At 39.1% G+C, this 27381-nt stretch overlaps 1 protein-coding gene across 1 annotated transcript in view; it reads right to left on the bottom strand.

The window, feature by feature from the left end:
- Positions 1–221: 221 nt before the first annotated feature.
- The window catches only part of FREM3 (FRAS1 related extracellular matrix 3), a 114406-nt gene continuing 87246 nt past the window's right edge, over positions 222–27381 (bottom strand). Inside the window, exons 6-8 of the mRNA XM_017854910.1 lie at positions 22536–22784; positions 8380–8529; positions 222–668 (exon numbers count right to left, since the gene is read on the bottom strand). Coding sequence (XP_017710399.1) covers positions 427–668; positions 8380–8529; positions 22536–22784 — 641 coding nt within the window. The 3' untranslated portion in view covers positions 222–426. The remainder of the gene's footprint in view (positions 669–8379; positions 8530–22535; positions 22785–27381) is intronic.

A 27381-nucleotide genomic window follows, 5' to 3' on the forward strand; every position in this document is an offset into this window, starting at 1 on the left:
TAGTTCTGATAAAGACTTGTGAAGAAAAATTGAGGAATTCGCTAAAAGAGCTTTATATATGGAGAGACAGTTGAAAAGTGTTTCATATGTGGAATCAATCAGTAAAGAGAGGTTAATCCTTTGATTTCAACTTTTGATTTAATTGATCACAGTGGATTTCTTGCTTGCCCCAGAAACAAAGTAAAGCAGAATAGAAAAAGAACATGAATACAGTCTAATTCTTTGTGGGATCAATGTTTTCTATGTATATATATTTCTATTTCCATGCAGTCACATAAATTACATTGCCACATATCACCAGAATATAACACCAATGACAGTACAATATCACTGATATCCCAGAATTGCTAAGATCTATAAACAGTAGAGTTTCATTCTGTTGTTAGGAGACATATCTTGACTCTTTTTTTTCCCTCTTAAAGTCTTTCAATCAAAGGAACTACAAGTACTCTGCTTACAGTCAGTGATGGTATCCGTGATGAAAACGGTAGTTTTATTTGGTTCTCCAAGCACTGCACCCATAGGCATCTGAAGAACTAACTCAAACTTCTCTGGGCCTTCCAAGGAGGGCTGTCCCAGGTCATCAAGGATGGTCACTCGGAATGCTTGCATGCGCACGCCTGGAGCAAAGTCCAGATTTCGGCTGATGCCAACATAATCTGTTCCAGCTAGCGGAAAAGGAAAAGGCACTAGTGAGACAGTAGAATTTGTCATAAGTTTTCCTTCAGAGAAAAATGATCATCATCAACTCTGCGGCATTCTCCTTTGTACCCAGCACTCTCAGGATCATATATTTTGGGTTTGATCCCCAGAAGGGGGAACTTCCATATTCTACCAAATGCCTTGTCGTCCCTTGTGCCATGCCCACCTGCCATCCTCACCAGGGCTTTACACGTCTAGACTAGGCACATCACCTTCTAACTACTTTCACCAAGATTCTGCCAATTGATTGAAGGATCTCTGAAGGTAGCTTCAATTTGAAATGAAAGGATTTGCCTTTTTAATTTTTAACTTTGAAGATAAATATAATACATTTTATTTTGATTAGGTTTCACTCATTCACTTTTGCCTGACATCTGTTTTAATCTCACAACATTCTGCTCAATTTTATGAAGCCATGAAGTTCTGCCATTCTCTGGGTTGTTATTAATCATTTTTTCAAGCTGGTCTACTTCACCATACAGCTTCTTTGCGACTTATTCGGAAAGTCATTAAATGTGATGATTGTAACATATGATAATCAATGGAATTAAATAGAAACCCCTGAGTGATATAAATATAAAAATAAATAGAGGAACAGAATATTTATATTGTCTCAAGGTAATCCTCCATAAAATATTAATTGCAAAGGAAAAAAGGGAACATAATGAGGAACCCTGGCAGATACTACCTTCCCCAAGTGACCAAAGTTAACACCACCATAATGGGATAAATGGAAACCGTGTGCCATTTGACAGAATACAATGAAAGGATAGTATCATCTTTGTGATATTCCTGCTGAAGATGCATTACCTGAATCTAATTATGAAAAACCATCAGACAAACCCAAATTTGGAAGACATTCTATATAGTATAATAACAGGGTTATAATCTTCAAAAACATCAAGGTGTTGAGAGGATTGTTGTAGACTGAAGAAAACAAAAGCAGACATGACAACTAAATATAATGTGTGATTTAGAACTGGATTCTTTTGCTGTAAAGAATGATTTGAGGACAACTGTTGAAATTTGAATGAGGTCTGAGTAGATTATGGAAGTGTATCAAGTTAATTTCTCAGTTTATGCTTGTTTTGTGGTTATATAAGAGAACGTCTTTGAAGGAATTACATTGTAAGTTTTTGGAGACATGGTTCCAAACTTACTCTCAACAGTTGACGAAAAAGAAAAGCATTTCATTCTACTTGTTACTCTTCTGTAAGTTTGAGATTACTCCAAAAATTTTTCTAAAAGGCACTGAAAAGTGACATTAAGAAAACAAAACAGAGCCGGGCCCAGTGGATCATTCCTGTAATCCCAGCACTTTGGGAGGCTGAGGCGAGCAGATCACTTGAGGTCAGGAGTTCCACACCAGCCTGGCCAACATGGTGAAACCGATTTCTACTAAAAGTACAAAAATTAGAAGGGCGTGGTGGTGAGTGCCTATAGTTACAGCTACTTAGGAGGCTGAGGCTCAAGAATCAATTGAACCTGGGAAGCAGAGGTTTCAGTAAACTGAGATCACGTCACTGTACTCCAGCCTGGGTTACAGAGCGACAGCCTATCTCAAAAACAAAAACAAAAACAAGGTTATAGTGAAAATTACTAAGGCAGGAGAGTAATGGATAAGGTTTTGTATCTCATGGACTTTGACTCAAATCTTGGTTTATTGCTTACTTGTACTAATTCTTTAACTTCTTTGAGTCTCAGTTTCTTTTCTTCAACTGCAAAATGGGGATAATGATAGCTACCTTATAAGGTTTATTGTGAAGACTATAGATAGTAGAGCAAGGATGCTAACACAGTGTCTGGCAAATAGTAGGCATTAAGAACACAGAAATTATAATTATTAATGTAACAAGGTATACCTTATACATATATACATAAGATTAATATAGTTAACTAACCTGAGCAGATATCAAATATTTACTAAGTTCAATAGATTATCAAGTATAAACCTTACTTCTACAACTGTACTTGTTAAACCCATGAATCACCACCCCAAGCATGAACATTACTTCTATCAGTTCATCCCTACCAGACAGCTAGCAGAGGCATCATTACTTTTATGCAAAGAGGTTTATCTAAAGGAATCTAAATTTCCCTTTCAAAACACAAGCAAAGAAGTCCACCTAACCAAATCGGTTTCTTCACTCTTGTTTTCATGGGTACACACAGAGCGATAAATGACCCTGTCTGAAAACTTAAAAAAGAATGAAAAAAAAGGGAGAGGAGTGCCAAGATGGCTAACTAGAAGCAGCTAGTGTGTGCCGCTCTCATGGAGAGGACAGAGAGTGGTGAATAAACACACAAGCTCTGCAGCTGGATTATCCAGGTGGACAGGTTGAGATTCATCAAGGAAGCAACATGACCCACAGAGAACAGAGAAGTGTGAGACAGGACAGCTGCCCACCTAGGACTGGGGCGAAGCCAGGGGAGGATCTCCACCATGGGTAAATGGTGAGTGCGAGCTTCCTGGGACCCACAGTTCTTCCATGAACCTTTGCAACCCTGGGCTCTGGAAATCCCCCATGACCACCCCCACCACTGGCGCCTCCAGAGAGACACAGGGAACTGTGTGGAGACTGGGCAGAGCTAAGGCTCAGACATGCATAGAGTCCCAGGGGCCTTGGACCCCTGGGAACCCTAAGCTCCTGCTGCCTCACATGCCCCCAGGATAGGGGCTGAATCCACAGAGCTGAAGAGCAGATGGACGACTATACACCTTGCCTCCACTGAACTCACTAAACAAAGCCCACTGGCCTGGGACCCCAGCGTGGCCACTTGAGCTTACAGGCTGGTAGCAGCCCTATACTTCCCTGGGATGGAGATCCCAGTGGTAGCAGGCAGGCCTGTCGGTTTTGCTCGTTTGCAGCTCTGGCCCCTGCAGTCTTCAGGCTCTGGAGAGAGCAAAAAGATTGAGAACTAATGTAACCTCCAGCACAGCACAGCTGCCTTATGGAGAAATAGACTGTTTTCCCCATGAGTCCTGCCTCTGCTACCTCTTACTGGGCAGGGCCTCCCGACCTGGGACACCAGCCACCCCAGCCCCACCTAGGCTCTCGGCTGGTAGCAGCTCTGCACTTCCTTGGGACAGAGCTCCCAGAAGTAGCAGTGCCACCATTTTTGCTGCTCCACAACCCCCACTCCTGCTGAGCTCAGGCTTGGGAGGGAGCAAAGAGATTCAGGACTAACTCAGGCCTCCAGCCCAGTGCAGCAGCCTTACAGAAGAGTGCCCAGGCTGTTCTCCATGTGAGTCCCTGCCACTGTTACTCCTCACTGGGCAGGGCCTCTTGACCTGGGAACCCAGCACAACCACCTTGTCCCCACCTGAACACTTTAGTCATTGGTGGCTCTGCATTTCTCTGGGGAGGAAATCCCAAAGACAATGCAAAACCTCTCTGCCATTGCAGCTGCAGTCGCCCTTACTGCCCTCAGGCTGGGGAAGGAACAAAGGGCTGGTCAAGTTACCAGCACCTGCAGCATGCCACAAACACCATAGGAAGAGGAGCTCAGTTTCTCTTTCCTGGGAGCCTCTACTGTTCACCAGGAAGGGCCCCCAGCTCAGGACTGCAGAGTGGCTGCCCTGCCCCTGGCTGAGCATTCCCACTGGTAGTGGCTCTGTGTCTTCCTGGGCTAGAGCTTCCAGTGGCAACTCACAGCCCCTCTGCCACTGCCACTGCAGTGGTTCTGCCAGTGCTGCCCTCAGACTGGGGAAGGAACAAAAAGTCTGAGGGCTTTACCTCCACCTCTACCATGCCAGTTGCCATATGGAGAGGAGCCAAGTCTGTCTTCCCTGTGAGCCGCCGACCTCCTGCTCTTCACCAAACAAGCCTCCTGGCTCAAGCCCACAGCACAGCTGCACTACCTCCTGACTGAACATTTCCATTGGCAGTGGCTCTGCATTTCTCTGGGGTGGAGCTCCCAGAGGCAACTGAAAGTTCTTTTGTTACTGCCACTGTATTGGTACTGCCCTTGCTGCCTCCAGACAGACAAGAAAAGGAACAAAGATTCTGAGTGCTTTACTCACACTTCCAGCTCTTAACTACCCTAAGGAGAAGAGGCCAGTCTGTCCTCCCTGTGAGCCTCCTGCATCCCCTGCTCATCACCAGGCAGGCCCTCCCCAGTCCCCCAAGCTTGGGCTCAGAATGCAGTCACTCTGATTGTAGTAGCTCTGTGTTTCTCTGGGGTGGAGCTCCAAGAGACAAGTGGAAAGCCCTCTGCCATTACCATGGCTAAAGGTCCCTGTCCTCATCGCCCCCAAGCTGGAGAGGGAGTGTAAAACCTGAGCTTGCCTCAGGGCTGTGGTGTATAGCTTAGGAATGCAAAGTCAGGATCTGCAGCCAGCGCTCAAGTAAGAGAGGAGCCCACACTGTTAGAGTGCTGAGAGGGAACATGGCTGCAAATGCACAAAGGAGCCATTTGGCTGAGAGCCTGCCTACCAGCCATTACACTTACACACCATCTTCTAGATCACAGCCCAAACTTCAAAACCAACAATACGTTGCAAATAACACCCTGTGGAACCAAGGACAAGAATTCAGCTACAAATGAAGACCCTGAACAAAGCCTTGGCCCTCTGAAAACATCCAGAAACAAAGTCAACTGACTATACCAAAATTACATTACAGTTAAAGGAATATCAGCTCACACAGATGAGAAAGAACCAGCATAATAACTCTGGCAACTCAAAAAGCCATAGTGTCTTCCTTCCTCCAAATGACTGCACTAATTCCCTGGCAATAGTTCTTAACCAGGCTGAAATGACTGAAATGACAGATATAGAATTCAGAATATGGTTAGGAATAAAGATAATTGACATTCAGGTGAAAATCAAAACCAATCCAAGGAATCTAGGGATAACAATAAAATGATGTAATAACTGAAAGATGAAATGAAGAAAGAACCAACAGATTTGATAAAACCGAAAGCCCACTACAAGAATTTCATAATACAATTGAAAATATTTATTATTTTTAAATTAATTAATTTAATTTTTTTTTTGAGACAGGGTCGAACTCTGTTACCCAGACTGAAATGTATGGCTCAAACCGCAGCCTCAACTTCCTGGGCTCAGGGGCTCAGGTGATCTTCCCACTTCAGCCTTCCAAGTAGCTTGGACTACAGGTGAACGCCACCATGCCTGGCTAATTTTTTTGTATTTTTTGAAGAGACGGGGTTTTGCCATGTTGCCCAGGTTGGTCTTGAACTCCTGGGCTCAAGCAATCCACCTGCCTAGGCCTCCAAAAGTGCTAGGATTACAGATGAGAGCTACTGTGCTGGGCCAATTGCAAGTATTATCAACAGAATTGACCAAGCTGAGGAAGCAACCTCATAGCAAAAAGGTTCTCTGAATGAACACAATCAAAAAGAGAAAAGAATAAAAAAGAATGTGCAAAACTTCTTAGAAATATGGGATTATGTAAAGAGACCAAATCTATGACTCATTGGCATCCCTAAAAGAGAGGGAGAGAAAGTAATTTGGAAAATGTATTTGAAGATATTGTCCATGCAAATTTCCCCAACTTCACTAGAGAGGCCAACATTCAAATTCAGGAAATGCAGAGAACCCTGCAAGATACTGTATAAGACAACTATCCCCAAGATACATAGTCATCAGATTTTCTAAGGTTGACATGAAAGACAAAAATATTAAAGGCAGCTAAAGAGAAGAGAAAGGCAGCAAAGAGAACCTCCTCAGACTAATGGCAGACCTTTCAGCAGAAACTCTACAGGCCAGAAGAGATTGGGGGCCTATATTCAGCATTATTAAAAAAAAAAGAAACTCAACCAAGAATTTTATATCCAGCCAAACTAAGCTTCATCAAAAAAGGAGAAATAAGATCTTTATCAGACAAGCAAATATTAAGGGAATTCATTACCATCAGACCTGCCTTACAAGAGGTTTTAAAGGAGCACTACATATGGAAACATAAGACCATTATGGCCACCACAAAAACACACTTAAGTACGTAGACCATTGATACTATAAAGCAACTACACAACTGAGTCTGCATAATAAACTAGCTAACAACAAGATGACAGCATTAAATCCTCACATATCAATATTAACCTTGAATGTAAACAGGCTAAATGACAGGCTAAATTAAAAGGCCATAGAGTTGCAAGTTGGATAAAGAAGAAAGATCCAACCATATGCTGTCTTCAAAAGATCCATCTCACATGCAATGACAGTCATAGGTTCAAAATAAAGGGATGGAGAAAAATCTACCAAACAAACGGAAAACAATAAAAGCAGGGGTTGCTATTCTAATTTCAGACAAAACAGACTTTAAACCAACAGTGATTAAAAAAAAAAAAAAAAAAGACAAAGACAGGCATTATATAATGGTAAAGGGTTTAATTCAACAAGAAGACTTAACTATCCTGAATAATATTTATGTGCCCAACAGAGGAGTATCCTGATTCATAAAACAAGTCCTTAAAGACCTATGAAGAGACTATAACCATACAATAATATTGTAACCATACAATAATATTGTAACCATACAATAATAGTGGGAGACTTCAACACCCTATTGACAGCATTAAACAGACCATAAAAGCAAAAAAGTAACAAAGGTATTTGGGACCCGAATTTGACACTTGACCAAATGGACCTAATAGACATTTATGGAACTCTGCACCCGGAACTAACAGAATATACATTCTTCTCTTCTGCACATAGCACATACTCTAAAATCGACTACACCATTGGCCATAAAAATGATTAGCAAATTCAAAAAATTCAGAAGTATACTAACCACATTCTCAGACTATATAACAATAAAAATAGAAACCAATACCATGAACATCACTTAAAACCATACAATTACATGGAAATTAAACAGCCTGCTCCTGAATGACTTCTTGGTAAACAATGTAATTAAGGCAGAAATCAAAAAATTTTTTGAAACCAAAGAGAACAAAGATACAACATACCAGAACTTCTGGGACACAGCTAAAGCAGTAGTAAGAGGAAAGTTTATAGTGCTAAATGCTCACATCAAAGAGTTAGAAAGATGTAAAAGTAACAACCTAACACCACACCAAAAGGTCACAACTGCAAATGAGAAAATGTGGGCATCAATGTACATGGAAATGTCCTTTTCTTTTCCTATTGGGTCCTGTTCTTTTTCTGATAAAGCACCTGACAGGTACTCTACAGGAAATGGTATCTAGAATTGTGCCATGCTATCAGCTAGGCCTTGGTCATCCATGTCAGGAAATGCAAAGGTGAGCAGGGCATGAACACATGCTGTTTGAAGCTAAGGCAAATGCCTGAGTCTGAAGTGGAAACCTCCTACCCTTCAAAGGTCTAATATGTGATGGGATTCTTCCAGGAGCTGGGACTTGCTTGGCCATTATGGGGGTAATTTCATCTGAAATATTATTTATGAGCAGCTTAAGTATCTATAAATATTCTGAACTTTGGAAAAATTCATTTGAGCCCATGACAAGCAAGTGGGTAATAAATGAATCATAAAGGCTGCTGTTTGAATAACATATTTATTTCATAACCAGCAGAAGTCATTACATATACAAACCATCTACGTGCTGAAGCCAGAGAAACTTTCATTCAGAGTCCATCAACAAAGACTAAGCATGCTTACACTTAACAGACTAGATCCCACCATAAACGTGTGTCATGATAAAGATATGTTCTTTGTGTGGCCCTCTCACCTTCTGCTGACTCCTGCTCTGACTTTCTGGAGTGCACGGTAATGGATGATGGTTGGGAAAGATCAGTGCCTCTTCTCCAAACAGAAACCTCCACATAGCCAGCACTTTCATTGACGTGATATTCAGCATCCCCAAAGTGCAGGACAGGTTCTAGAGAAGCAAAAAAAGATAAACTGAGAATGCTTACTGCTGAAAGTTTTACCATTGCATACAAGACCTCTCCCAATCTGATTTGAGTCCATTTTTTCTGGAATCATCTGGTGCCATACCCCACTCTGTGGCTTATGACCCGGTTATGCCAAAGAGCTCCCAATACACTGAACACAGCATGCATTTATGAGCCTCCATCTTTGTTGGTGATGTTCTCTGAGCTGGAATGTGCCAATTTGACAAATGCCTACTCATTTTTTTAAGACTTTAATAAAGAGTTGCCTTCTCTGGGAAGCCATATTTATTTCCTCAAGAAATAATCATTCTTCACTCTGTGCTTCCCTAACATTTCAAATAGTTCTATAACTGTAGTAATGGAACACACTTACAATTTGCTCACCTCAGGCATACAGCAGGCAGGTGGCCTGCACTCAGAAAAGGGTGGTGGGGTCATTCTTTCTTTTCTTTTTAATGAACATGTGGTAATTGTACATATTTGTGGGAGTACATAGTGGTGTTTTGATATATTTATGGCATAGTGATCAGGTCAGGGTAATGTGAATATCCCATTCTTTCTTCTCTTACCAAGAACTTTCTCCTCATTGTTGCTAATGGGTGTTTCTGATGCCTCCACGATTGGGACAGGAAAGAAGGTGGAGAGGCAGGAGTAGCAGAAAAGTTATTTCTTAAACACTTGCATGGATGTTAGTACTCTTTGGTCTTGGAAGATAGAAGAAAAGCTGACTCTGTTTATCATGGACACTTTTGCAGGTTCTTTGGAGATCTCTCACTCCCACAGTTGGGTATCTCTTATCTGCAGTTCTCTTGATCACGATGAAACAGCTATATTCTGGCTGGTGACTTAATCATTCCTCAACCTATTTAGCATTTGGCAGTACCTCTGTTCAGCCTCTAGATGGCACCTTTGGACTCGTCCTAAGACAAGTTCATTCCGGCTCACTCTCGTATGCATGGCTCACATGTGGTCCATGCCAACCTTCCTGCATCCTCTGCCTTGATAAACTCCAGGAATAGTGCTTAACCCCAATGCAGTCCCTCTCTTTTGTTCATCCACCAAAGCAGCCAACCAGTTTATCTCCCACATTGAGATTTTTCAGGCAGAGCCAGATCCCAGTTCACTGGGCTCTCCACATTGCAGGTGGCACACATACCTCCCAAATGGTCTCCTTCGAGCCCCCTCTCTTGATTTAGCATCTCTTTAAAGTGCAAAAATGTTAAATACATTCTAACATGCTGTCCTGTGTTTTTATCAGAGCCTTATGAACTGTTCTCAAGGTCAGGGACCATATTCTATATGCCCTTGTATTTTTAGTGACGCAGTGGCTAGCATATTGACAAAGTCTCAAGAATTCGTCAAATGGATAGTTTTAATTCTCTTCTGATATATTTTGAACTTATTAAAAAATTTTTTGAAAAAAAAGTCTGGACAAAGTTACCTGCATTTTTAGCAGAGGAATTTTATTGTGTGGCATTGGGGAAGGGCAAGAAGTGAGAAAGCTAAAAAAAATTTTGGATCAGTTATACTGTTGTTCAGAGAAAAAAACGTCAGAACTCAAGCCTCTGAATACACTAAGATATAAGACATAAGAGGAGGATAGTGACACTTGGAAAAAATGTCATGAAATTATTTCCAGATGCTGTAGGTATTGAGCATCGACAGAGCGACACTCCGTCTCAAAAAAAAAAAAAAAAAGGAACTGTCTTTGAGGCTCAGGAGTCCTGGAGAAAATAAGGTGCTATGTCTTTAAAAATGAATGAGAATTGACCAATGAGAGAGGTGGAAAAAATAGGTAGAGTGGCTAGCAGGAACAAAGACACATAAGCATGAAAAAAGTCTAACATTTAGGAAGGGATGCAAGAACTCGTTTATTGGTAGTGTGTAAGGTGAGAACAGAGGAATGGTTGGAATGAATTTAGAGAGAAAGATAATCATTTTAGGTAGATGGGACTTGACATTTTAGATTTTATAGAATGTGGAAACCAATTTTAGGCAGTGAAAAGGTGTTTGGGTTTTTGTTTTCTGTACGCCTGTCCAGTGTCAGTGTGGGCCATGAATTTAGGAGGAATTAGTGCAACCCATTAGAAAGGTATTGCAATTATTCATGTGAGACATGATGATGATACTACTAGTAGGCAGTAGTATTAGTGATGGAGTGGAAGAGGTGAACGTAAAAAGTGCCCTAAACAACACACAGTGACGAATGCAGTGGCTTCTAGGATGCCCTGCAAGTTTCTAGTGTTTGTGGGTGGGAGTGGGAGGCGCTAGCTCAGTTGGGAATAAAGCAGGTGGAACAGTGTTAACTGAGGGTAAGAGAAAGAAAGATGATGAGTTTGATTATACGTGTGTTGAATTTGAGTGGCCTGTGGTGCATTTAAGTAGATATTTCGGAAAAACCCTTTCATGCATGAATCTAGAGTTCAAAATCAAGCCTCACAGTGGCTCATGCCTGTAATTCCAGCACTTTGGGAGGCTGAGGAGGGGGGATCACTTGAGATCAGGAGTTCGAGACCAGCCTGGGAAACATAGCGAGACCCCATCTCTATAAAAGAATAAATAATTAGCTGGGTGTGGTGCACATGCCTGTAGTCCCAGCTTTGTGGGAGGCTGAGGTGGGAGGATCACTTGAGCCCAGGAGATTGAGGCTGCAGTGAGCCATGATTGTACCATTGCATAGCAGTCTGAGCAAAAGAGCAAGACTTTGTTTCAAAAAATAAAAAATAAAAAATCAAGCTAGGGCTGGAGATAAGATTTGGAAGTCTTAAGCATACAGATTGGGGTTAATCCTATATTAGATGGTATGATCGTCTACTATGGATGAATAAAAAGAGGATCATAGCGGAGAGCATCAACCCTTGGGGAGAAAGACAGAGTGACAGGAGCCCCAAAAGAGACCAAAACAAACAGATGGAAAATAAGCAAACAAGCAAAAACAAACAAGCAAAAAATAGTTGGCAAGATGGAGAGAGAGGAATTTGAAACAGGAAAATCAAGAGAGTAAAGAATTTTGAGAAGAATGAGTGGTCACAATGTCAAACACAGCAAGCATACCCAGAAAGATACACGTAAGCCAACAGTGGACGTCAATGGCAAAAACCCAAAACACATTGTATGAAACTTTCAGCTGCATAAAGGAAATTAACTGAAGATAGAAAATCTACTCAGGAAGACCTGCTTAGATAAGCACAGTTTTTATGCCAGTATCTTATAATTTTGACTACTGTTGCTTTGTAAATATTTTGAAATCAGGAAATGTGATGCTTCCAGTTCGGCTCTTCTTTCTCAGAACTGTTTTGGCTTTTAAAATCAATAAATAAATTCAGTACAGATGCAAAATACAAATCAACATACAAAAATCACTAGCATTTCTTTACACTAATAACAAACTATCTGAAAAGAAAATTAGGAAAACAACCCCATTTACATTCAAATACTATCAGAATAAAACACTTAGGCATAAACTTAACTAAGGCAGGGAAAGACTTGTACACTGCACTGAAAACTATAAAACATTGATAAAATAATTAAGAAGACATACATATGGAAAGACATCCTGTGTTCATTAAAATATCCATTCTACTGAAGGCAATCTATAGATTCAAATACCATAAACTGAGTAACTTATAAACAGCAGAAATTTATCACAGCTCTGGAGTCTTGGAAGTCTAAGATCAAAGCATTGGCAGATTCAGCATCTGGTAATGGTCCACCTTCTAATTCATATATGTTGCCTTCTTGCTATACACTTACATGACAAAAGAGGTGAGGAGTCTCTTTTAGGTCTCTTACATAAGGGAACTAGTACTGTTCATGAGGGCTCTGCCCTCATAATCTAATCACCTTCCAAAGTCCCCACCTCCTAATACTATCATCTTGGAGGTTAGAATTTCAACATATAAATTTGGGGAAGACACAAACATTCCGTACACTGCAGTGGCCCTCCCCATCTAGAGTATAGTGGGTTGCATCAGTGGTCTGAGGCAGGTAGACAGAAGCCAGTGACTTGGGAAGTCCCCAGTAAAAATCAGAACATTTATGTGTGGTCACATCCTTTTCTTCCCTGCCCAGGTACAAGCTGTAATACCAGCTTGGAGCTGTTTTCTTTTCCCCTGCCCACTCACTTTGCACTGAGCTAGAGGCTGCAGCTGTGGCATGTGCTAGCTTGCTATTACGAACTCTAGTTTTGTTCTCAGTAGTAGTTTCTGGACATCTATAGTATGTGAGGTTGTTAGTGCTCAGTGACAGGTGACACAGAAGCCAGTGTTTTGTGCATGCCCCAGAAAAGTCAAAGCATTAGATGTATGGTGCTTCTCTTCTCCTCCTTCCTCAAAGAAAAGCTCGGAGCTACCAATTGTATGGCACTGTGCTTATCTTGCCCTTGATATAGGACTATGGGCTCAGAAGCACCTCATCTGAAGAGAGAAATATAACTTGGGGAGCTACTTAAAAATCTAGTGGTTGGTCTTCACATTTTCTGAGTCATGCTGGCATCCAGCATGAGCTGGAGAATAGTCTGTGCCCTGGAGCAGAGGCATCGGAATTTTTAAAGAAGCCCTTAAATCTTTCCAACTGGTTGTAGTGGTCTTATTAAATCTGACAGTGGCTAGCATAAAAAGGAACAAAATGATGGCATTTGCAGCAACCTGGATGGAATTGGAGACCATTATTCTAAGTGAAGTAACTCAGGAATGGAAAACTAAACATCATTTTGTTCTCACTTATAAGTGGGAGCTAAGCTATGAGGACTTTAAGGATGCAATGGACTTTGGGGACTGAGGAAAAAGGGTGGGAGGTGGGTGAGGGATAAAAGAATACTCATTGGGTACAATGTACACTGTTTGGGCGATGGGTGCACCAAAATCTCAAAAATCACCTCTGAAGAACTTATTTATGTAACCAAACACCACCTGTTCCCCCAAAACCCTATTGATATAATAAACGAAATGACAAATGCATTAGTTTAGACTTTAACCTCGTGTGCTTTCTATACAAAAAATAAAAAAGTTGTTTTGAACTTTGCAGTTGCCATTTAAACTATAATATGCTGTCAGCATAATGAGTCTAACAGTAAAATAATCCTAGGTCTACTTCTCCCAAGGTTACCTTCAAATATAAAAGTTGTGAAACTTCATAAAAGATCTGACAATGGTTAGGAGAATATAATTCATTTTCTTTAAGATTCAGCATAAAACCAAAAATAAATGTAACATAACTAACAAATATGAACTGTATGTGATTAAACATCTTGTTTACTAAATACTAAATGCAGAAGAGCTTAAGATATCATGGCGGCTGAAAAGACCACGCACAGCCAACATCTCTGCCTGAGAACTACTTTTTATCAGTGCTATCATTTGCTATTGCAAGCAGGGGTGGTCACTGGTCACTTCATTCTGGGAATGCTCTTTTCTCCTTTCTGTTTCTAAAGTCTTTTTTTGTTTGTTTGTTTGAGATGTTGGGTAATGGCTTCTGAAATATTTTCTTTCATTAACTTTAAACTAAAAAATAAGATCCAAAATTAAAATTATGGTACTTTTAAAACCTGTGGCAATTGTTTTATAATATGACTAGCCCTAGAAAGCATAATGGTTCTATTTCTTCTGAACAGTTTCCTGGGTTTTTACAGCATAGCAATATATGCCTTTCACATTTTAAAAACTTTTATGTGTTGAAGTTTATCTTGGTCTATAACCACATTTTCAAAAAGTTGAATGTGCTGATATCACCAAAATGACACTTTGTTTATGCACAATTTTTCCTTACAATGTTTTCTTAAATCTGTCAACATTCTGTCAGATGCCCATTTAATGACCACGATACTAAACTAGCTGGTAATATTTATAGGCAAATTTTATGCAAGTTTTCCAAATCCTACTGCCTCAGGACAAAATATATAACCCTCTGTGAAACTGGGCGATTCTTTTTGTGGCAGGTTACTAGAGTTTTCAAATCACGTACTAAAAATTGAAAGTCTTTACTAGTTGAGCAGAGATAGTATAAAGTGCTTATATATAGGACAGACACATTTTTCAGAAGAACAAGTGTTCTCTATTTTATCTTGCCCTTGATACAGGTCCAGTGGAAGTTAGGTTCTAAAGCCAGGTGAATAAATGTGAAGTTGCCATTCATTCAGTCAGCAAACATTTATTAGGCGGATACCGTGGCCTCCGCTCTCATGGAGCTGATGTTTTTATAATGGCTGTCTTGGCAGTGTGGGCCAGGGAGTCTGTTGTCCCTGGCCTGGGGTAATCTTAGTCTGTGGTTGCTCCTATACTTTTCTTTTCTTTGTCTTACTCCATGATAGTTGTCCTTATAAAAGTATTTCTTCAGGTGATCCATTTGACAGGGGATATTCAATCTCTGCTTAAGGAAGCTAACATTTCCTGGAGTCCAGCAAAATAGAATAAAATTCCCCAGCTCCATCTGGAAAAAAAAAAACTTGCCCTTGAGCAACTTGGGTACATCTTCAGGTTGCTAGATATTGTGTCATCACTTGGCCTAAATGAAAACATACTTTCGTTACAAGATGATGTATTTGACTCTCCTCAAAAGGAAGCATTATTGATATCTAACAATGTATAGCCAACCACTAACCAATGTTATTTCTGTAACCAATGAGAATTCCTGACAAACAACTTTTTGTAATTGCTTTCTGATACAGTTTGGATATTTGTTCCTTCCAAATCTCTTGCTGAAATGTGATCCCCAGTGTTGGAGGTGAGGCCAGGTGGAAAGTGTTTGGGTCGGGGGTTGGCTCTCTCATGAACATCTTGGTGCCATCCTCAAAGTAATGAGTGAGTTCTTGCTGTATGAGTACCCACATTATCTGATTGTTTAAAGAGCCTGGCACCTCCTCCCCTCTCTCTGTTGCTTCTCTCTTGCCATGTGATCTGCACATGCCAGCTCCCCTTCCCCTTCTGCCAGGAGTGGACCTTCCTGAGGCCTTCACCAGAAGCAGATGTTGGCACCATGTTTCCTACGGTCCACAGAACTGTGGCCCAAACAAACCTTTTTTCTTTCTAAATTACCTAGCCTCAGGACTCCTTTATAGCAACACAAATGGACTAAGACACTCCATCTCCTGATTTGTTCCTTTTTCTCTAAAAACTTGAGCCTCTTCTTCACTCTCTGGAACACTCTCCAGGGCAACCTGGACGTTGTCCCAGGCTGCAGTCCTCAACCTTGGCTCAGATAAACTCTATATTAATTTTGCTTCAACTTCTTCCTTTTAGGTGAACATATTCAGGATACTAATAAAATACTTAAAAGTTACCTATTTTTCATTAATTATTAATATCTTAAGTGATAAAAATAAGGGCAGATCTCAAATCTCAGGGGTGCTGAGAACTCAAGAGCACAACCAAAATCACTTAGGAAGCTCCTGAAAGGTAACTGGAAGCCAAAACTTGGGAACTTGCCTCCTTTTAAAATTAAATAATATTTAGTGTGACTTCATGAACAAATCACACAGATGACCATGTATGTGGATTCTAGCATTACATTTTAAGCTTAGCAATGTGCTTGATCCTCAATAAATGTTACAGAATCTGAATGCAAGTTCCCACAATCCAGTAATTATAAATAATGACTTGCTCAGATAAGTATGTAGCAATTCAGATTGTGAATTCACTCAACTATGAATCTTCCATCATTATTTCTGTGCATATTTTTTTCTCCATTAAGAAGGCTTAATTCATTCAAGGATAATCTAATTAAAGATCAAATTGGGTAGGATAGAAGGCAGAGATAGACTTCGTAGTCCTGTACTAAGCAAGTGGCATGTCACTATGAATGTCTCTTGAATGAATTATCTACCTGTTAAGAGTCTACTAAAACCATTTCAAATAACATTGTAAATTAATCATTGGATCATATACTGGATTTTGTGTAATTTTCTTCCTTTCTTTGTTTTTTCCTTGTTTTTTATATTTAATACTGGAAATTTTCTCAAGTTCGCTTCTGAACATTGGAGGATTTAAAACTACCAAGTTTTAAGTAAAAATTAAATAGGAATATGGCAGGGTGCAAGGGTATAATATTTCTTCAAGAAATAGATATTAAGACTTCTACTTGTTTTTACATATCCCTGTATAAATAACTACTCTCACAGTTAAGTACAATGTAGCTCATCTTATTAACTTTATTGTTCACCTGATGGCTTTGTTATTCATACAATGCTGTGGCACTAACAAAATTCAAGTGTTTTGGTTTCATTTTTGGAATTTAATTAGTGTTATTCTATGGTTTCAGTGGCCACTATAATTCGTAGATGTAACTTTATTATTTGAAATATAAACAACAGAGTCACAAAGAGAGAGAAATGTAGCCAAAGTAGTTTGCCAGGATATGCACTGGATTAATTAAGAAAGTGGTGATTATAAAGAAAGCCATTTACATTGTTTATTCTCTTCCTTCCTCTGACTTTCATGTGCAGCCAATAAAGACACTATCATTTCAAATTCCTACCACTTAACTCCAAATACTGAGAGGCAAACAATTTACTACTTTATAAGTGAGCAAAAAGTCTCCTTTTATTATCTTATAATGTTTATTTACTTGCTACTTCATAAACAAAGTGGTAATTTAATACCATTTCTATTTTTCTGAAAAGTCAAGCATACCCAAATGTTTTCTTGGGTAAGTTACTTACACTGGCTCATGGTTCTTTTTTCCCTTATGGCCATTTTTCACTTCTACACAGACATTTGCTCAGCCTATGAGATGACTGGCAGAATGTGCCAGCCCCTTTTATTTCAGATTTTTGTTCACTTATTAAGTAGCACGTTGTTTGCATCTCTTTCTTCAGAATTTTTACCGATGAACAATTGGATTCTTTGTTCAGTTGTACACACACAGCCAGCAGGTCTCCACATAAAATGAGATAATGCGGCAGAGCCCACAGTATTTAAACAGGATCAAGGTACATTATAAAATCTTGTTGTTCACCTGTGTGGAGAGAGTCAACATCAAAGGGCTGGCATCTGCTCCAAAGCATCTACTTTTTGACTATGTGCATATGAAAACATGTTCTTCAAGGGTTTGCTTGCTAAATGGTACCTGTGAAATTACTATATTATGGAATATATAGTAACTTGTGTTTTTTTTTTTTTTGCAAACACTTGAAAAAAGTTGCAACCCTTTTAAACTAACAATGGGGTCAAACTTTGGTGACTGGTGATTTCCTGTGGGTTTTGAACATGACGGTAGCTTTTCGTTATCAGAAATACTAGATGGTCACCAGTATCACTGCAGTTAGTAACTTTAAAAGGAAGAAAATATTATCTGTGGAAGATTTGGCCATTTCTTAGGGGTAAATGCATCCTACAACCATATCACTGAAGGATCATAGTAGAGTGCAAAAGAGTTACGGACTCAGAGGCAGAAATCTGGGCTTTAACTGACTGGGCAAACTGGAAAAACCACTTAGTGCATTTAGCCTCAACAATGAGGAGGCTGAACCACATGATCTCTAGGTCCTTTTTTATTTCTAAGATTTCATGCTTCTATGAATCTAGAAGGACTTTTATCTATTTCTTGTCCTTAGCAAGACTTACATACAAACAACTTAGGTAATATTATATTGTATATTCTCTTCTTAAAAGTATTCCAAAAAATATCTCTCTGCTGTATATTTTGATAGCTAGAACTTTACCAGAAAAATTTTCTTAAGTTTGAACCTGAGTTGCAATGGCCGAAAGTTATTATTAATATCCTTTATTTAGTCTCTAGGAAAACTCCAGAATAGTGTTCCCCCTTGATTATATAATGGTTGTATTCCTCACTGCTGTATCCTCTGTGCCTAGCAGAGTTCCTGACACATGGTAGGGGCTCAACAAATGCTTTTGGAACTAATACATTACTAAACAAGTAGTTCTTCATAAATGTAAAGCACGAGGATTATTATCAATCCTATTGAATAAAAGAATTGGCCTATGGCATTCCTACACAGTCTTGAATTGCGTTCTTGATATCTCCTCATTTATGACTTTGCTCAAGCTGTTTCCTCCACCTGAAATGCTATTGTCCTTCCTTTCTCTATCCTCAAGTTCCACCTACCCATCCAGACACAGCACAAATGATACTTTTTTCTTGAGTTCTTCCAGCTAGAAGAAATCTCTGCTTTTTCTTGATTCCCTTCGTCCTTCATCTGAGCCTTTCTTGCCTTAATCACTTTTTACCTTGCTCTGCAGTTGGTTCACAGTGTTACTAGAAGAGGAATTGAAGATTTAGGAAAAGGACATGCAGTCAGAAGGGGGAACTCAATGATTAAGGGTTAGGTTGAGCATCCTTGACTTACACTCAAATGTTCAATACTCTTGTAGGATTATGAGTGTAGAAGAGAAGGCTGTATTTGCTTAATGACAAGAAGAGATCATCTTTTCATTTCATTTCCACACCAGTCACTAAATTTTCTAATTATAAACTGGTTTCTTATATAGATGTTTCCTCCAGAAACAATACTGATGGCATTAATTTCCTCTTGTTGCTGTAATAAATTACCACAAATTTAGTGGCTTCAAACAACAAAAATTTATTCTACTACAGTTCTGCAAGTCAGAAGTCTAACTAAAATAAAGGGTGTTGACAAGGCTGTATTCTAACTGGAGGCTTCAGGAGGAAATCCATCTCCTTGCCTTTTCTAGCTTCTAGAGGCTGCCTGCATTCCTCGGCTTGTCACCCTTTCCTCCAGCTTCAAAGTGCATCACTCCAACCTCTGGTTTCAGTCATCAGCTTCCCTTTTTCTCTGTGATCCTCTTGCTCTCTCTTGTAAGGACCCTGCTAATTACTCTGGGATCACTTGGGTAACTCAGGATAATTGCTTCATCTCAACAGCCTTAATTTAATCAGATATGCAAAGTCCCTTTTGCCATGTAAGGTAACACATTCACACTTTTGGTGGTTAGAATGTGGATATCTTTGGGGTCCATTGTGCAGCCTACATTAATGACCAAAGGGTTTGAATGTCTGCTCTTTTGACAGCCATTCACTTGTTATTATATAAATGCTAATATTTTGGTTAAGGAGCTCTCTCATTCTTTTGTAAAGTGGTCCCCAGAGTCACTTCAATTCTGAGCATACCAACAAAGTCATATAATGTCACCTTACCCGAATCCCATTAAGTTGCTTGTTTAGATCTCATATCTGTTGGGTGCTTTATGCCTGTCTCTAGTTTTTGTAGTTTTCAGGTAAGCTCTGGTGTTTGAGCCTATTCTAATTGTTAGGTAAAGAGTTTGCAGAAAACATACTTCTTATTGAGGAAGAAGAGATAGAATAATTGAAGGTCAGACAACCTCATCATGTTTGTTTAAAATTTTCAGGACAGTTTTAAAAGAAATTTCCTTCTAATTATCCGGGTAAAATCATATAATGCACTTGCTTATCAAAATGTAACTCAATATGTGCTTGCAAAATGTTAGAGCATGTCTAGGGTATAGACATATTACTTCAGTTATATGTCTTCTGGCACTTAGCTTGGAAAGAATAGCATGAGTCAAACAGGGGTAGGCCTTGGAAAAATAAAAGTCAAAATGGATAGCTTAAAACGCGAGACCATTCAAGTTCTTGCTTCACTAATTAACTCCCTTTTTTCTTGTTTAGAGCAAAACTTTGACATATATTTTCTAAGTTCATGACAAAATTTTAATGGAAAAACTCAGCCTACAGGATGCATCATTTTTGTGTATTGGTGGTGTTTATTAACTAATGCCTTCTTCTTAGAATGACTTAAGAATCATAGAATTACAGAGTGAAAGGGTTTCTAGAGACAACCTAATCAATCCCCTTATTTCATGATTGGGAAACAGAGCCCCAGATAGCTTGACGTAGCCAAGGTTACCCAGAGAGAGTGTGTCTCAGGCTTAGAATCCAAGTCTCCAGGCCCCCAGCACAAACTTTTCTGACTCTGTTGTTGCACTTTGATTCTCTTCCTTTTCTCTACCATTTCCTTCATTGTGTACCTTGACCTATTACTAGCATGAGTAGAGAAGAATAACGGAGACTGTTCTGACGCCAATCTTTCTGGCTATAAGAAAAGATGTGGTAGTGAAGGGAAAAGGGATTTGAAGCTGTGTGTTTACAAATTTCAACTTTTCGTGTTAATTCTTCATCATCATGGAAAAGTAAGCATTGATTATAAAAAGAAGGATATACTGTGAAGTAGACTATGTAGAAAATGTAAAAAGTCTCCACCTCCATAACTTTCCCTTTCTCCCTTCTCACTCTGCCTGGTTAACACCTTCTTGGTCCGTAGCACTCGGTGTAGGTAAATCTTTCCTAACCGCTTGGTAAGAGATAGTTGCTTTAGCAATATCCTAATTGTAGCCCTGTAATTAAAAAAAAAATTCGAATCTTTTAAGCAGGCTTCAGAAACCATATAATGCCATGTCATCATTTTTTTTCTTTCAGAGTGTCCTCGTTTCTCAATTTGTTCTCCATATTAATCAACTAGACTTGACCATGTAGGGATTTTTCGGATGTCTCAACTAGACAAATTTACTCAGATTCTACTTCTCTTCTGTTGGGAAATCAGCAGATACTTTTTATAAGATAATGTGAGTAGTGTTTCTCTTTCCAAAACAACTTCTTTCTAATGAAACTGGAAAATCAAGGCTAATTTTCCTATCGGACACTTCCTCCTATCTCTCTGGTTTAACAGAAAATATATACAATTATACTTTTCCATAAAGGAATATATTGAAAATTTATTCAAATTATTTTAAGAAAAACAATCTTTGTTTTAATTCCAATGAAGAAATTTTTGAAAAGTACACGATGAAGAAAGCATGGATCTCAGGGCCTATCCTTATCCTTAGCTCTTGATACTTATAAATATGTGTTTTGGAACTGAAATTAGTCCTTGAAAATTCTTTTTTCTTTTTAATGGAGCAAAACTAGTCTACTGAAAATTTCAGAGATCTGGTCCACAGGGTGAAATATTCCCAAGCAAAGCCATTTAGGAGATTAAACAACAAACAAACAAACAAACAAAAGACCACTTTCAATCTTGCTCATATTTTCCCTTGTTCTATGGTTGTTATGAAGACATAATTTTAAACAGAACACAGTAGTACATGATAAATTTACCGTACCTACCTGGAGAGTATAAACTGTTCAAACTTTACAAATCTATATTTATCTCTTGGCACAGCTCTCAGTTTAATGGAAGCTTTGTGGTGCATCCATAAAGCAGTCACATTAATTTTGGGTCTGTAATAACAGCCCAGTCTAACCCTTCTTAGATCTGAGCTCAGCAACTCACAGCCACTCAAATCCTGACAGAAGCATGGTTGAGAGATGAAGCAGTCAAACTAATTTGAGAGTAGTAATAAAACAGTCTGATCCTGGCTCTGTCTTTATTACCATTTTCTGTTAAAAGTGCTCCTTATAGAAAGGGCAGGTGAGACCTAGGAAAATCATACTGGGCTTGATACTTTATGTCGTGTCTGGGAGGGGAGGGTTGGTGTTTAGGAATGAGGTGCTCCTCTCTTCTCTGGCTAAATTTCAGCTAGGATCCCCAGGGGCTGGAGCAAACACCCTGCTAGGTAACCATAAAAAGAGGTCCAGATGTTGACACACTGGGCTCCATCTTATCCTTGTGCCGCTTAACAACTCATGCACTTGCTGTGAGGGATGATCCTTGTGCTGCTAAGATGAAGGTCCTCTTGGGGTAGTCCTGGTTGGGTAATTAGATACTTGACTTAGGTCCTCTCCCTGGCTTCCTTCTAAGTCTTAGGTCACCTCCTTGGGCTGTGCTTTTTCTTTTGTCAAGTAAAGTCATACCCAAATATTTAATCTTCCTGCATGGCTGTTTTGTCATTGGTGTTGGTGATGTCTATGTATTTGAACAGCTACTCACAGTTTTTGGAGATAAAAGAACATCGAATATTCTTTTAAAAGATAATTTAAGCTACATTGGCCTTTCAACTGTTGGGGGAAAGTGTGAGAAGGCAGCCATTGCCAAAGGTTGGGAAGCAAGAAATGGACTTACCATCATAATGATCAGCGAGAATAGTGACCTTAGTGGTGGGGAATCTGGCTCCCAGCTGTCCTCCCACTGGCAGCCTCAGCGAAACACTGAAGGATTCCTCCTCTTCATAAAGGGAGTCATCAATGATCAGGATCCGGCAGGTCTTCTGTGTCTCGTTCTTATCAAAGTGGAGGATGCTCGTGTGGTCTTCTGGACGTGAGATGTAATCAGAGAATAACACTGTGGAAGAAATCGTACCTGTGGCAGAACCTACAGAAATATGAGAAGGAACAGGGAAGTTGAGAAGAAATGGAATTCCAAACAAGAAGCCTGTTTGTTTTCTTTAACGCATTTTTAGATAATAGCTATCTGAATGATACAACACACTTACCTCTTATGCTCACAAATATTAATATTGTAAGAAGAAAGCTTTTGGAATAGACTGTGGTATTTTGACATGATCTAGATTTAGCGATTTTTAAATAGAGTATATTGAATAAGGTTTGTTTATATCAGGGGCTAAAGAAACAGGATCACAGGATGCTAGGGTTGGCTTAGCTCAATTATTTCTTATTACAGATGAGAAAACTGAGGTGCAGTGAAATTAGGACTAGAGAATTCACAGCATGAAAATAGTATAGATTTTTTTCCTGCTGTGCTCTACCCACAGCGGCATAGCTGTGAGCAGCATCTATGTAATCTGATCATCACACACCCTAACTAGAGTTCTTTGTATCACACCATAATACAGCCAGAAAATTATATCTTATTTTACAAGGAGTACAAGATTGATTAGAGGATTTCAGTTTAGATTCAGTGTGTTTTAAATGTTATTTTAATAATTTACTTACATTAAGATTCATCAATGTAAATGCACAGTTTGAAGAGTTTTGACAAATGCATATAATCATGTGACCACCACCACAATCATAAAACGTTTTCATCCATCCACAAAAGTTGACTTGTGTCTCTTGCAATCCATCTCCTTCCCTGTCTCTCAGGCCTTGGAAATCAACAAATCTGCTTTGAGTCATTATAGATTTATTTGTCTTTATGAGAAATTTCATACAAATGAAGCATATGTTTTGATTCTTTCATTTAGCACAATGCTTTTGAGATTCATCCATGTACCGTGACATGTTTTCCCTTTTATTGCTGACTACTGTTTCCCACTGTGTGGCTATACCACAGTTTTGTTATCCATTTACTGGTTGATAATTTGGGTTATTTCTAGTTCTTGGCAATTGTGAGTAATACTTCTATGAATATTCAAGTACGAGTCTTTGAGTGGGTATATATGGGTTGGTGCAAAAGCAATTGGGGTTTTCCCATTACTTTTAATAGCAATAACCACGATTACTTTTGCACTAACCCCCCAATTTTTTTTTTTCTAGAGTAAATACTTAGGAGTAGGATTCCTAGGTTTTGATGCATTTTGCAGTTTTAAAACAGTAAAAATAGGCTTAGGGCTAAAAGACAGAAAAGTATTCATTGTAATTTAAATAATTTAGGCAGACCAGATTTAGGCAGAACAAAGACTACGAAATAGTAACCTATTATACCAGATAGGAAGTTTTTGAAAAGTATAAATATTTCCCACCATACCTCACTTTAATAAGAAGCAATAAGGAGATGATAGTGAGATTCTGGACTGGATGCTCCAGTCTTGTAAGAGTCTTTCTTGCATATAGCTATGGTACATGCACATATGCATGATGACCCCAATGCCCACTGTCATCTAAACATCAGTACAAGTTGGTGTCCATCACTGCATGTTGCCTGTATAGATCTAAGTTGCTAAAAAATGACAGTGGTCTCCAACTGACTTCAGATGCTTTGCTCGAAAGGGCACTGACTCACAAAGTATTTCAGAATTGTTTTTTATTTGAAAGAACAAAAATTTTAGAATTATTCAGAAGTAACAAATGGACTGTTTTGTTGTTCTGGAATCATAAAAATTGTTAGAGCTGAAGAATTGATGAGAATAAAATGTGTTTTTAGGTCAGAGGGCAGAAACTGATCAAAATGGACAGGCACAAGGGGGACTAGCACTTGGTGGGGAGGCCAGCTGAGTTTCAGTGGTAGTCTATGCTTTGAAACCTTATTATTTCATGAGATTCCTTCTCTGGGGAAACCTATGATTGAAAAAGTTCTCCATGCTCAAGTCAACCAGGATAGGCTGGCCCTTGGGATGTGAGACATAGTGCTATCACTGAATGCCTAAGACAGGCACTCTCCAGTTAAATGGGGAAAGAGGTAAGTGGCTAGTAATATAGAAAGGCTCTCAAGATGAGATGATACACTGTCAGGGAGACTTTCTGTGTTCCCGGGCACACAGACAAAGGGAAAAAAGGTCTTAAGCTCTTATAACAATCTGATTAAATAGCAAACAACTTTTGGAATGTCTTTTAAAGAGCCAGATGTTTAAAAGAACTATACCTTGGAGAACACAGTTCTCAATTTTGCCTTGCCATCAAATGTGCATTATGTTGGTATGACAGGCAATATGACAAAGAACCTTGTCAGAAACTGCATGTTAACTCCTCGAGAGAAATGTCAAAAGCAGATACTGTACACACTAGACTTGCATGGTAACTAACACTGTCTTCACTAAATATAACTATCTGTATTAAACCTCTTTGTCAATATATATCACCTAATGAATATTCAAATAATGATTTATTTGTAGTTCATGAAACAAAAGCAATTGAGATTTTTTCTTTTTCTGTTAAATTTTTTTTATATTTGACCAATCCACTGGTCGACATAGATATGACATTTAAGTAGGTTGATTTCTGGGTTAAATGAAAGACTGAAATATAATACTTCTTGAAAATCATTTGGTGATTGAACTTTTCTAAAGCAGAAATCAAGACAATATGTTTTGGCAAGATTTTTAAACAAGAGTTGGTGAAAAAAGTTGTCTAAGTAAATTGTATTTAATAAAAAAATTCAGTTGATCTAAATGGAACATTCCTTTTAGGATTCTAGAAAATTTACTTTGGGCAACTCTTTGAGCAGTTATATTCAATAGTTAAGAATGTGAATACTGATATTCATTTACTTAAAAAACAAACAATATTTTATCTGTAGCAAGTTAAGAATCCTCAGGACTGGAAAAATCTGTTCTGAAAACATTAAATATATTCTGAGATAAAAGATAAGGTCCCTGGCGATGGTCTGTATATATCCCGTATTTAACAGTGAAGAGGTTTCAAGGGGTATAAATGTATGATTTCCAGGTTGGTATCAAAGACACTTATTGGGTCTCAAGCCTTGTTTGGGTGGCTTGACCAGTGGTAGTGCATAGCATCTTTGTGAGAAATATTAAAGAAGATTCATATTTGTGCAGAGGTAGATTATGAGGCATGATGGATGACAGTTTTAATGGGTATGGGTTTAGTTCTCCAAAATTAAGGGTTAGAACCAAAGATTCATTTCATGTTAACCTAGGAGTTCCATCCTTTAGCATGGCGATGTGCTCTCCAAACAAGGCACACGAAAGCTGATTTGCAATTATTGCTGATTTTTGTTGTATTAACATTCCCACCATAGCCAGCTTCAACTATCAATGTGAAGTCACTGAGCACAGAGTAGGGAAAAGGTACACAGAATCAGCTTTTAGGAGCAGTTACTAGCTGGATCCAGCATACCACTCTATCCACGATGATGATGGCATCGATTTCCTCTGTCCAGGCCTCCCTCACCTCACTGGCAGCCTGAGAATTTGTGAAGTTACTTTACAAATTAATTATTTATTTACAAAAGAGTATTTATGGCTCAGTCTCTGTGGCTACATATTACACTTGCTTTACAAAAATCATAAATATTAAAATCAGAGAGAAAGTCCTATTAATGCACTACACTAAAGGGTAATCAAATCATTATATTATGCTGTTTGATTATGAGGTGGCCAGGGCATTTTATCAATGAGAAAATTGAGGCAGAGAATGCCCCATGATAGCCAACGAGTCAAAGACCCATCTCCTGATAGTCAGCCTGGGGCATTTTTTACTTTCTCACATTGTCTTTAGTTACTTGATGACTTGATTATAAATTCTTTTAAACACACTATTTTCTTTTAATATGTACATTTTAATAGGACAGCAAGACAAGCAATCACCCTTTTTAAAGTGCAGCAGCTAACAGCTGGTTGGAGCAGGAGGCTTTTCCAGCCCCAGGCACAAGTCACTTCATGCCCCAGGAGTGCTGATGATTCAAGGGAGATGGGAGAACCAGACGAGAGAGGAGGAGGGTAGCAAAGGCTTGGTTGGAGCATCCTGGGAGCATCTATCTAGAGGGGACTTTGGGACTTTTGTTTCCAGCAGACTGGCCAGTCAGGTACTCTGGGATGCCCGTACATTAAAAAACAACTAGAAAAAAATAATGATTCTGGCTTTTCTGTTCTCACAGGAAGTAGGGAATATCGTCAAGTGTAAAAAAAAAAAAAAAAAAAAACCCACAAACAAAACAAAATTGAAATTAAAATACCTAAAACGAACCGTAAAACCCTCCCCAACCTGAAATCCCATAACCCACAGAAGGGATTCTCATTCAGAAGGTGGTATCCCCCCAAGAGCAGGTGCACTATCACCATTGCAGGTGGAGACAGGCCTTAGGCACAGGGCACCTCACAGAGCTGACCCGGAAGCTATGGTTACGCCTGAGCATACAGGGCTGCAGGAGTGTGTCTAGAGCAGTAGTACCCTCTGAATCCTGGAAAGCAAAGCAAACTTTTCTTGGAGGAAAGCATTTTCAAGTGAATCCCTCAGATCTTTCACAGATTCAAATCAAATACATGTAAGATTTTAGATGCATAGAAAAAAACATCTCTACAAAGACGACTTTTAGATGAAAAACAAACTTC

This window comes from Rhinopithecus bieti, unplaced genomic scaffold, assembly GCF_001698545.2.
Source record: "Rhinopithecus bieti isolate Rb0 unplaced genomic scaffold, ASM169854v2 scaffold_39317, whole genome shotgun sequence".
Taxonomy (NCBI): Eukaryota; Metazoa; Chordata; class Mammalia; order Primates; family Cercopithecidae; genus Rhinopithecus; species Rhinopithecus bieti.